Raw genomic sequence first — 12,868 nt, 5'->3', positions numbered from 1 at the left:
AGCTGGAAGACAAGTTAGGGAGTAACCAGTGAAGAATCATGTGTGCCAGAAGTCTACAGCATGGTAAACCACTGCTAAACCATTGCTGCCTGCAGAGAGTAAGGCTACCAGATAACACTGCAGTGCTTTTAAGTTTGGACAGCTCAGGTCTTACATACAGGTTGCCTGTACTACTTCAGACGTGAGTTCGAATGTGAGATAGAGTTGCAGTCATCTGGTAGAGCCAGATCTCACAACAGTATTTTAGACTTCTCATCACTTTAATTTGCTTTATTAAGAGAAATCTGTTTTAAAAATGAAAATCAGATAGTTTTGGTTTCACATTTGATCTATCTCCTGCCTCCACATAACAGTTGCAAATAAAATCAATTTAAAAGGTGGAGTTGTTCATATATAAAATTATAATAGAACTTTCCATAGATTAGTCTCTATCATTTCCCCCTGGGGTATGCATTCCTTTGGTGCCTTAGGGTTTAAAGTAGCTCCCGGCAAGGCATTTTATATTATTCTAGTAACTAAATTCTCTTGAGTTAAGATGGTAAGTGAATATTACTTGTGTGTGTGTAATTTTGAGTTCGAATCAGGGTGCAGTGTGACTTGGTGCTTGTGCAGTTCTGAAGCTCTGGAATATCTCTTCACAACCTTTAAACATGTGTGTGCATTCTCTAGGCTCCCACTGGAATGCAGATTGTGATTCATCATGTTCAGGAGGCCTGAGTGCCCTCACTTGTGCAGTTCTCCCCAGGTTGCCAGAGCTGTTGGGCCACCGACCACAGTCAGAAAAGCAAGGCTCTAGAGACATGCATCCGGGGTGTCCTGTTTGACTTTGAGTTTATGCCCCTCTGTCTCAACATCCCTCTCCCTAAATTTTCACCAGCTCTGCTAACAGTCACGACTTTCCTTTTTTAAATAGGGAAACAACGAATTGCTCATAAACCTCATTCCAAACCAAAAACTTCAGATACTTTTGAGGTAGATTTTGAAAATGATGTCAAACCCAAGGGTTTACTTGCTGATGAGGAACTGTGGGCTCGACTAGAAGAGCTGGAGAGACAAGAAGAATTGCTGGGTGAACTTGAGAGGTACCTACTGATGGGTTGTCTGTCCAAGAGAATGCCTGCTTGTTCCTTCCTTAATAAAACAGTACATGCTCACTGAAGGAAGCACAGGAAGCCGTGGAAATATCTGCAAGCCCCAGATAGCTGTCACTGCTGCAGAGGTTCTTTTCAGGGGAGCACATTGCCATGTTTGCATATCCACACCAGAGATCACAATCTCCGTGTTACTCTGATTTCACCATATTATACATAGCAAACTAGTTATCTGTCATTGTCAGTAGTTGCATTATATACTAACCAAAAATTTAAAGATGATCAAGCTTTATTTTTGGTGGTGGTGGTCTCTAGCATGAAAGGCAAGCACTCTACCACCAAACTAAAGCCCCCCACCTCTAAATATATTTTAAATGATACATTTTTATACTGCTCTCAGGATAATGTTCTTTTAGTAACTTGTTAAAAAATTTGCTTTGAATTTAAATTCGATACTGTAAAATGTTTGTCCTTGCATTCCATTAACAAACTTTTCTGTTTATTGAGCAGACAATTTGTAATCTGGTCAGGTAGTTCTATGTATGAGAAACTTCAACTAACTGCTGTTTGAAATACGCATTAGCACTCACTTAGAATTGTCAAGAGTGCTAAATGAAGTCTGCTACTACAGAAGCTCCTATATTATTTTGCTTAAATGATGTACCATATGCAGTAATTAGTTTCTATGAAAAATAGAAACACAGAAGATTTTTTTTTTCACCCCTAGCATTTCACCTATAAATTCTTAGGTCTTTTTGATTAGCTGCTACTATTTCATGTTTTAAAATCAATGTTGAATCTTATGATTTTCTTAGTCATGATTCTCCTATTTTTGCAAGATGTTATTTCAGTTCTGTTGCATTTTTAGTTTTGTTATTTTTGTAAGGTTCTCAAATCATTTACGAAACGAAGCATGGTAAATGTGCATTTGTATGTATAAATGTTAGTATAAAGCCAGGCGTAGCCTTGAATCCCAGAACTCGGGAGGTAGAGGCAGGTGGATCTCTGTGACTTCAAGACCAGCCTGGTTTAATAGCAAGTTTCAGGCCTGCTGGGGCTACAGAGAAACCCTGTCTCAAAGAGACCCCCCCCCAAGTAAGTATATTAATACATACATATATGTATATATATCTCCTTTATTTTTAAAAGTTATATGCTGTTGTAAAAAATCCTGAGGCTAGAAAATAAGAGTATATTATAGTTTGGGGCATTAATTTCTTGTCTTAAAAATAGAAACACATTAGAAAGATTTCTTATACTATTTTTAGTTTTAAAGAGAAATTTTGTAGAGTCATAGCTGGAACTTTAGGCGGGGGAAGAGAAACTGAACAGAGAGCTTCTGTATAGCATAGAGGCCCCAGGAAACTGGTTGCTCTCTGAAATTCCTTAATATGTGTTGTATTTATAGTACATCTGGCCAATAGCCAGAGGTTGTAAAAATGTACCCTGGATGCTCCACTTAGGCTAAGTGACTGCAGTAGCAGAGGTGGTGTTAAGAATAGTGGTGTTTGTGTTAATTCTAGTTCATTTGTTCCTTTCATTAAGTAAGCCTGATACTGTGACTACAAATGGAGAAGATACCACTTCCTCTGAGGAGGAAAAGGAACAGCGAAGCCCAGGCGGGAACACAGTGCGCCAGGTGCCAGACTCCTTCATCCCCAGCAGATGTCCAAAGAACATTAGAGACTCAGGAGTCGGCGGTCAAGTCAGCGGTCAGTTGAACAGCTCAGTGAATGGCTCACATTCTTACCACAGCAATGAAGAAGATGAGGAGGATGAGGATGAAGACGACGAGGATGGTGTTAATGAAAGCAGCCCAGATGCTTCAGGAGATAGTTCTATACCAACAATATATTTTTCTCATACAGTTGAACCTAAAAGGGTTTGTGTACTTCTAACTTCACTAATTTTCTGTATAACTTAGTCATTAAACATCATCTATGATTGTTTTTAGAGAGAAAAATATAAAGTGATTAATACTGCCAAACTAGAAAAGCATCTTTTGCCTCTTATCTGACCAATTTACCTCAAAAGAAGGAGGGAAGGAAAAATGTAATCAGTTAGCAGACGGTGGTTTGTCACTCAGAAGCCACACCAGATTCGAGCTGCAAGTAGAAGTAGCAACTACTCAGCTCACCTGTCCTTCCTCTGCTGTTCTAGACCTGGCATTGATTCAGTGCTGGGCATTTTGATTTGTTGGGGATCTGAAAATGGCTGTATGGTTAGTTTTTTACATATATACCTTACATACATATCAGGTAGTTGGGGTTTTTTGGTTTTTCTGGTTTTTTAATATGGGCATCAATTGAGTAGGGACATCCTGAGCAAGAGGGAAAACTTAGGAGCAAGTGAAAACCAAGTCATTTTCTGACAAAGCAAGTGTAAACATGGATAATCAAGGCTTTAGGACTTTAGCCTTTTTGGAGCTGGGATTGACTACAGAGCTCTCTCTGTCTAAGGTTTTCAAACTTTGTTTGCTTCATTATCAAAGCCTTTCTTCTGGTCATGGTGGCCCATGCCTTTAATCATAGTACTTAGGAGGCAGAGCAGGTGGGTCTCTGTGAAATCCAGGGCAACCTGGTTTGTAGAGTGAGTTCCAGGCCAGTTTGGGCTATAGGGAGAACCTGTCTCAAAAGACCAATAAATAAATAAATAAATAAATAAATAAATAAATAAATAAATAAATAAATAAATAAGCATTTCTTCTTCCATATCCAGCTGTAGAAGCCTAATAGCTCAATATTTAAAATAGATGAAGGCAGACTGGTTCCAGATGAAGGAAGGGTGGGCCATACCATCAGTACCCTGCCCTTCCTTTGTTCTGCATAGTGAGTTAAGAGACCAGGAGCAGTCTTTCTAGGGAAGGTCTGTGACAGAGCTGGTTAGTGGTGAGGGCTTCTCTGTGCCAGGCTCAGGTCTGTGGGGCCATTGCAGTGTCCGGTGACTTCTGAAGGGAGCATCCTCAAAGCACAACTGATGAGGGCTTCCGCTCTGATAGAAAGGGTATTCTTTTTCCAATTTGAATACAAGCTGATAAAATCATTGGAACTCCTTGGGAGCAGAGTCAAACTAAAGTGTTATGATTCTTTTTCCAGGCTTTTAATTTCTTATTTCATTTAGATAAACTAGATAAATAAATATTTGTAGGAACGTTGTGGAAAGCATGGAATAAATTCTGATTAGGGATGGAGGAATACCACTGTCTTGAATGTGATTGACTTTTATTTTTTAGTCTGATTCACTTTCTGAATAGAAGTGTTTTTAAAAGTTCAAAATAGGAGCTGGAGAGATGGTTCAGTGGTTAAGAGCACTGACTGCTCTTGGAGAGGACCTGGGTTCGATTCCCAGCACCCACATGGTGGCTAAGAACCATCCTTAACTCCAGTTCCAGGGGAATCTGATGCCCTCTACCTACCTCCACAGCGGTTGCACTCACATACATGCAGGCAATATACTCATACATGTAAAATAAAAATAAATTTTAAAAAAAGTTCAAATAGTTAAAGTGTCATCTGGTGTTGCATTTATAATTCACATGTGATAGTTGTACCAAATATCTCCGTTGGTTAACTGTGTGCTTTGTCTTAAAATGTGTGAGTTAAGCCACAAGGTAAAGGTGAGGAGGCAAGCTTGAGGTCAGTATGGAGTTGAGTTTAAATATATTTTGCTTTCTATTCAATAATAGAGACTGGAGAATAGCCTGGGCCAGTAAGATGCACTGTAGCATAGAGGTGTGGTAAGATGGGGAGTCTTCACCTGATAACAGCATCATTTCAGTGTCCTAGCCTTCAACTGCATCTGTAGAGTTTATTTGTTTTAGTCTGGGTCTTGATTTGTTTTTTTCCCCCCAAAGTTTTTTTTTTTTTTTTTTCCCCCCCAAATTTTTTTTTTTTTTTTTTTTTTTAATGTTTATTGTGAATCAAATTTTAGGTTCGAATAAATACTGGGAAAAATACCACTTTAAAATTCAGTGAAAAGAAAGAAGAAGCCAAACGTAAACGGAAAAGCAGTGCAGGCAGCCATGCTGCCCAGGAGCTGCCTGCCATCAGGAGCCCTGCTGACATCTACAGGTGAGTGACTGCCCTTCCCTGTGTTCCCACTGGAACACTGTGGGAAAGGGTTGGCTAACTGGAAAGCTCTCACCAGTGAAGTCTTTGTGGTGGGTCAGCTCAGAGTTTGGGGAGCTGAGTGGCAACCAACCCCCCCAACACACACCTGTGGTCTGAAGCAGCTGGGATGCTGTGTGGTTTTTGTCCTCTTGTATGTGGTTTGAAGCTGAGGCTGGAGCTCCTGCTGGGTGGGGCTGAGCTCTTGCACCACAGCTGTGATGGGAGCACTCTGCCTTTCAGAGCAGAGGTTATACTGTCTGGTTTGAGAATACCTGCCATTCTCATGACCCATATTTATAGAATGGTGAACATTGTTAAATGTCTTGAAGTGGCTGTGTATAAAAATTTGGTAAATCAGGTTCTCACCTGAAACATGAGTGTAAGAAACGTGCTATATTTTACTGGGCCCAGAACTCATCTGTGAGGTTGCAAACTTACTCTGAATGTGAACATTTTAGAGAAGGTGTTTTAACAAGAGATTTCAAACTCAGGATGAGGAAATTCATGTAATAACCACAACACTTGGTAGGTGGAGGCAGAAGAGTGAGGAGTGAAAAGCCATCTTTCGCTATGTAACAAGTTCAGAGCCAGTCTGGGCTATATGAGACCCTCTCTGAAACAATACCAACCAAACAGAAAACCTCAAAAGCAAATTTTAGATTAATTTCTAGAAGAAAATATTGAAGAAATCTTTATAAAGCTATTCTCAGTTATATGAGTTCCTTAAAGTGAGGCTATGTTTCTTGAATATTGAAGAGTCTTTGTCGACGTTGTGAATGGAGAATATGTCCCTCGGAAGTCAATCCTGAAGTCTCGCAGCAGAGAGAACAGCGTGTGCAGTGACACCAGCGAGAGCAGCGTGGCTGAGCTGGATGATCGCCGGGGGGTGCTGAGGAGCATCAGCTGTGAGGAGGTTGTCTGCAGCAATGCTAGCGAGAGCATTCTGGAAGAGGAACCCCAGGAAAATCATGAGAAGAAACCCTTGCCCTCTTCAGGGGCGCCTGAGGTGCGTCTCCAACTGTTTCATGTGGCATAGGGCCATTTTTGCTGTTTATTCCAAAAAGTCATAGGTTCTCAATCCTAGGCTTGTGCTTTTGGGGGTGTCTTTTTGAGACTGGGTCTCTCTGTAGCCCTAGCTGGCCTGGAACTCCTTATGTAGACCAGGCTGGTCTCGACTTCACAGAGATCCTCCTGCCTTTGCCTGGGATTAATGGTTGTGCCACCACACCTGGCCTTTGTGTTGTGCTGATGATACGTTGTAAAAAGTGTCTATAATTGCTGGCAAGCACAATGTAAGTATTGTGGTGTTAGAATGGTTGTTAATAGTGTTGCCTGTCTTCAAGTTTTACTTCTGTTAAATGGGAATTTGAAAATACTGGAACTGGCATGTGTGGTGTTTTTGTCTAGAAAGCCATTCAGTGTTTATGTTAACTGGGTTGCCAGTGGATCAGATCAGTCACTTTCTGACCCCTTAGTGGCTTCATTCTATGGAAGTGCTTCAGTGAGGTGAGGTTAGGAACAAAATGAGCCCTGGCAGAAGTGACCTCAAGTCCTTTGTTTGGTTGGTGCTAAGGAGGCCGAATGCTTGAGGGTTGTGGACTCACTTTGCAGCCTGATGAAGCTGCAGACTCCTCTCAGCAAAGTCAGCACACAGCTGAGAGCTCTGTTGTCAGTAGTTATGTAAAGGTGGAGGAGAGGCGGGAGAGTGGAAAAGAATGCCTGTCCACGAAGCACACAGTCCTGTGTAGTGCTTACCGTTCCTGTTATTGGGTGTATCCCCAAAGGTGTCAGTTTAAAAAGCATGTCAGAAGAGTGAGGTGCTTATATCTGTACAAAGTTAGTGTGCACATTTACATATCAAAGAAACAAAATTTTTTGTATATATGAAGCACACATAAAAATGGCAGGCGGATCTGTGAGTTCAAGGCCAGCGTGGTCTACATAGTGAATTCCAGGACAGCTGGGGCTACAGGGAGACTCTGTCTCAAAAAGACAAAACAAAAAAAAAAAAAAAAAAAAAAAAAAAAAAAAAAAAAGGCATTGCTTGTACCCCAGGTATTACTTGTACTAAATGCAGTAAACAGTGAGAGATCTTTAGCAGCCAGGCCCTGTAAGTGATGAGAGTGTTCTCCCCACTCCCCCACTCACCTTCCCCACTCACCCAATATAGCTGTCTGCTACTACTGTCTGAGAGAACATGTAGTGGGGTAGAGACTTTACCAATAAAGTTTTAAAAAATACAGTGTCTTTATTTGACACTTTCATACATGTAAACAAAGCATCTTGATCATATGCACCCCCAGCTACTCCCTCCTACTTGCTCAAGTTGTCCCCAATTTCTCCCTCCATTCCCCAGGCATCCCAACCATTCCCCTCTTCCCTTCATGCCCCCCCCCCCATTTTTGTTAGTAGTACACTGTGTCCAGTTAGTGCTGTGCATTGGACTGATGACTGAGCTCGCAGCTGTCTGCTGTAGTAAGCTCATGGGCACACTTGGCCAGTGAGGCTTCGGGAGTTTGGTTTCTGTAGGGACTTAGCATGTCAGAGCTGGAAAGTAGGATTGTCATTCTTACTAGATTGACAAGGAATTGTCATGCTAGATGAACGAATTTTAACATAAGGGCATGACTATGACAAGTAAGTTAAAGACATCATGTTTAGTATCTTTGCCTTGCCTGTTTTAAGGTAGTAGGAAGGTCAGTGTTCATGATGACATGGGTGTTCATAAGTCAGTTTCTGAGTTTCTTAATGGCTTGGCTTCAAATGCCAAGGAAGGTGGCATCTTCATTTTTGTTTCAGTGGTGGGGTAAGCAAACCGCAAAAGGTTTGTTTGTTTGTTTGTTTGTTTTGGTCTTTTTGAGACAGGGTCTCCCTGTAGCCCCTGCTGGCCTGGAACTTGCTATGTAGACCAGGCTGGCCTTGAACTCTCACAGAGATCCGCCTCCCTCTGCCTCCCGAGTGCTGGAACTAAACATGTGTAACTACGCCCAGCTGTTTTATTTAAAGAGATACAGTGGGCTGGAGAGATGGCTCAGCGGTTAAGAGCACTGGTTGTTCTTGCAGAAGACCTGGATTTGAATCCCAGCACCCACATGGCAGCTAACAACTGTCTGTAACTCTAGTTCTAGGGATCAATGGCCTCTTCTGTCCTCGCGGGCATTGCACGACACGGGTGCACTTACCTACATACAGGCAGTATGCACATAGGGGACACATTAAATAAAAATAATAAATAAAATATTAAAGAAAAAAGAGAGATACAGTACAGGAGAGCCAGAGCAGTGACTCATCAAGTAAAGATGCTCGCTGCTAGGCCTGATGACCTGAGTTCTAACCCAGAACTCACATGGAAGGAGAGAACTGACTCTTGCAAGTTATCGTTTGACCTCTACACACATGCACGCACACACGCACGCACATACACAAGCACACATAATGCAATGCAGAAGGCAAAAGCCAAAGAGACAGTACATCCTATACTGTAATATGTACATCTAGTATATACTGTACTACAAAGGAGCAGTGGGCTACTTGAGCTGGAGTGCCCAAGGGTGTACAGTGGCTTTTTTTTTTTTTAATTTTAGTTATTTGTAGCTCAGTGGTAGAGCACTTCTTTTTTTTGGTGGGGGAGTACATACTCAAACTTTTTTTATGTTAGAGATATTCAAAAGTTGAACGCTTACAAGTTTGAAACATTTAACATCCGTACTGTCTTTAAAGTTTCATGCCACTTCAAAAATTGACTTCTTAGATTCTTTTTTTTTCTTAGTAAAAGAAGATGTTTTAACATATATTATGGAACAAGCTCTACACTGAATTAGTTACACGTATTAATTCATTATACAATCACTCTGAAACATAATAGCAAGCTAGATCTAGGATTTGTAGTCTTATCTACAATTCTGTAAAGATTCTGTTGGAAAAGAGAAGTTAGTCCTAAAACATTGGTTCACATATCTCGAGAATACTTCTTTTCTGATAAGATCCTGTTTCTTCTTCTTTTTTTCTTCATGTACTCTTATTTGTTTTTATGTGGCTTTTGGCTACTCTAACATTCCGCCCTCTGAAGAGGTAACCCTAAAATCTTAAGGATTAGATAAAAGCTCCCAAATACTTTTCGACATTTTTGGCCTTTGGAGCAGAGTATGTTGTTAAGAGGCCCAAGGACATTTAGCCAAGAAACTGGCTACTTTTCTTTGGGGTCTTTTTACCCTAACTGCCTAGCCAATTCCTACCTCCTATTCTTATCCTCTGAAGAGGTTGCCCAACTTGCAGATAGGGGATCAGGATGCAGACTGCTCTGGCTTCTTCCATACTGAAGAGGGACACAGGGTGGGGCAGTTGGGTACCCCTTCAGTGGGTCTATCTAAAAGACTCCCAAATTGCATAACTCTTATCCTGTAGGGGGAAAAGAAAGTCCTTGACTGGTGAATAGGAGATATGAAGGAGAAGTAAAGGCATGAGTAGTTAGCATTACAAGTTCTAGACAGGGAACTAGAAAAAAGTCAGAACATGGCAATTTTCAAATGTTCATATGAGAGTCCATTGGAATTTCTTGACAAGGGCTTCCGAAAGCATCCCTCTATTGGGTTCCTCCTCATTTTTCTTTTGTCTGCCAAGGCTGGACTCAAGAGTGATCAGTGGCTTTTTAAACTAAATGATACATTCTCTTACTTTTGAACATTTGGTAGACAAAGGTAAGCAAGTCTATGACACCTATATGAAAGTATGCCTGTCAAATTGTAGTTTATATGTAAGTTCCTTGAAGATGGAAGAGGAAAGACTCCCAAGTAGTAGAAATCTTTTTGAAAGAGTGACTCCTTTTCATATTTTGATATATATATATATACATATATATATGTATATGTATGTATATATCTATCTATGAAGACTGGTGATTTGTGCATCACTCTGTCTAGTTCCCTTTGAGCACACAGTTGGCCTGGTGAAGTTCAGCAGATATCCAGCTGAAGTCAGAGTTGCTTTTGTGACACTTCTAATTTCTGCCGTTGAATCAGTTGTCTGAAGGTTTTGAAGCCTGTGCTGAGCACACTAGTCTCAGCACTTTGGTTTTTCAGTTTCTACTGATTTCTTTTTTAAAATTGAGGCAAAATGCAGTAAAATATTTGAAAAATTGCGTAAATAAGCACCAGTAAGGAAATGTCAGTACTGGTGAAACCGATTGGCTGGCAGGCAGAGGGCCACTAAGGGCTAGTGCATTCGTTTGCTGATGGACAGAGCCTGCCTTTCACAACGCAGCTTCCGTATGTAGTAGATTGTATTTCACAGCACGAGTTGGACCTATGAACTGTATACATTTGGCGAACCTTTATTCTTTTATTTTTCCTCAGACAAAAATAGACATTTTACTTTTTTTGCATGTGTATTATAATTCTTTATATTTGGTGATATAATTAAGAGAAAATGTCGTTTGGTTTCTCTGGACAATAAGCATTTTGTTGTTTATTGTCTATCTAAAAATCTGTGACTTTACTTTTAGTAAGAAGAAATATCTTAATTGGTAGTAGGGTAAAGATTTTTGTGGGCATCTTGTTTATATTTAATACTGTACACTTTTGTTTTATAGGCTTTCTCTGGAACTGTAATAGAAAAGGAGTTCTTACCCTTGGCACCATACTCAGCAGTGGCGCCCCCTGTCTTACCCACCATTCCAGAGCGAAAAGAAGTTCTGTCCGAAGTACCAGAAGAAACTGCAAGGAGGGTTTCCAGGTTCAGAGCCGCCAGACTGCAGCAGAGGAACTAGCGAATGGGGCTTCACGTTTGAAAGCCTCGTGGTGGCTCCTAGGACACATGCAGCAAATGTGTCATGTGGAGTTTGAAATGGGCACCCTGAGTTAGCGTGGCAGCGGCTCCCTCAGCGGTGTTTAAAAAGTCAAAGTAAATGTTTGGATGCTTCACTGTTCTGCTGGCTGTGGTAATTCTCTGGACACTGTCTAAATTGGCCTTAGGATGCAGTGGTAGCATTTCAAATCATTTTTCAAAGAATACTATTCATCTACATTGTTTTCGTGATTCAAACTAAATACAGGCAGTTTTGTATCAGCTGTGATGCCGTGTTTACCATATGGACCATGTTAAACTTTTAAAAATTTCAAATAGATTTCAATAATTACATGCTTTCACATTTTAAAGGCACTTTAAAAAAAAAATCTATGACTCTTGTAGGTTTCACAGCTAGGTGGCTACTTGAAAAACTTTTCCTTTGAATGTCCCACTATAATCTTTAAGCAGGACATGAGCCCTGTGGAAAAATTTGACTGGAAAAATAATATTTTTTGCAACTTTTTTTCAACTAAAACTTTTGTGAAACTTGGTTTATAAATGTTGTGAATGTCCTGAGTTAGAACTTTGATTTGTGTCTCTTCTACATAACTGCAGATCCACGAGTCCTTGTGATTCCACAGGGCCCCTCTTCTCCCCCCTTCTGTACGGTGTTCACTGGGATTACCTGTGGGAGAGGAAAGTTTGTCTAGATGCTTAAAAAATAGATTTTTAAAATAAAGATTTTTAAAAAATGTTTGAATTCTCTCATATTTTCATTCTTAAGGCTGCTTTACCACTAGTAAATAACCAAAATAATGTATTTATTTGCAGCCCAAACTCCTTAAAGAGAAGTTTAGTCTAAGGTTGAAAATTACACTGCAAGTGTTAATCATTAGCTTGATGCATGCTAAAATGTAGCTTTTAAAAAGCATTCTGCATTAGTACTAAAATAAGCCATCAATGCCAGTCCACCCTCTATTCATGGCTAAATATTTAAAGGTTATTTATAGCTTCTTTAATGAATTCTTGCTTAAACAAAGTGAAATTATATCCCAGAAAAGTAGAAGCTATTTGTAATTAGAACAGCACCACTGTAAAAGTTGTATGAATATGTATTTTCATGATAAAGGGGTGAGCTTGAATCCACAGTAGTTAATGGATAATTCAGAACAGAGCGCCTAAAAATTATAGATCTCTTTTTATAAAGTCAGTTTTGATCATCTGCACATATTTTGTACTGTTTTTATTTCAGTTCACCCCACTCCCAAACCAAACCAACAGTACAAATCACACCCACACTCAGGAGTGTTCGTTCTCACCTGTCACTCAAGTGAGGCTTTCTGTGCTGATCTTCCCAGGCACAAACCTCCTTGTAAGGCCATGTGTTTTTAAACTTGTATAATCTCAAGAGAACTGTCATTAAATAGTTTTTCATGTTCATGAGCCTTGTTTTGAGCCTGCTCGTTATGCATTCTATGTTCCCTTTTCAAATAGGTCTACATGGGGTAGAATCAAGGCAGAGTGTCTCACAGCAGATTTTTGTGTATGCTGAAAACCCACATGATGTAGTACTGCTCAGCTCCATAGATTGAGTCTTGGGACTATGCTTTTCATTCATATACATGTAGTATTTTGTTTGTTTTGAGGCGGGGTCTCACTGGGTCTGACTGGCCTTGAACTTGCAATCCTCCTTTTAGGTATGTATCCAGCTAAGTTCCCATACTTTTTGAGTACTTTCTTGCTCTTAAACAAAATATTGCAGGCTTATCTTCTATTTTTTCTTCTGTCTGAGCCCCTGGAATCAACTTCTGCAAGGAGGATTTTTTTTTTTTTAGAGTGTGCTTAGCTACCAACATCTACTTAAGTGTTTATTGCCCCTCAGGT

At 40.2% G+C, this 12,868-nt stretch overlaps 1 protein-coding gene across 1 annotated transcript in view; it reads left to right on the top strand.

Annotated features, from left to right (window-relative positions):
* The window catches only part of Uri1 (URI1 prefoldin like chaperone), a 73,167-nt gene extending 61,427 nt beyond the window's left edge, over nucleotides 1-11,740 (top strand). Inside the window, exons 7-11 of the mRNA XM_008841513.3 lie at nucleotides 914-1,082; nucleotides 2,637-2,973; nucleotides 5,022-5,161; nucleotides 5,957-6,206; nucleotides 10,788-11,740. Coding sequence (XP_008839735.1) covers nucleotides 914-1,082; nucleotides 2,637-2,973; nucleotides 5,022-5,161; nucleotides 5,957-6,206; nucleotides 10,788-10,964 — 1,073 coding nt within the window. The 3' untranslated portion in view covers nucleotides 10,965-11,740. The remainder of the gene's footprint in view (nucleotides 1-913; nucleotides 1,083-2,636; nucleotides 2,974-5,021; nucleotides 5,162-5,956; nucleotides 6,207-10,787) is intronic.
* Nucleotides 11,741-12,868: the final 1,128 nt, after the last annotated feature.

Source organism: Nannospalax galili, unplaced genomic scaffold, assembly GCF_000622305.1.
Source record: "Nannospalax galili isolate Female #2095 unplaced genomic scaffold, S.galili_v1.0 scaffold1231, whole genome shotgun sequence".
Classification (NCBI taxonomy): domain Eukaryota; kingdom Metazoa; phylum Chordata; class Mammalia; order Rodentia; family Spalacidae; genus Nannospalax; species Nannospalax galili.
Note: the sequence above shows the minus strand (reverse complement) of the source record. Positions and strands in the feature narration are given on the sequence as shown.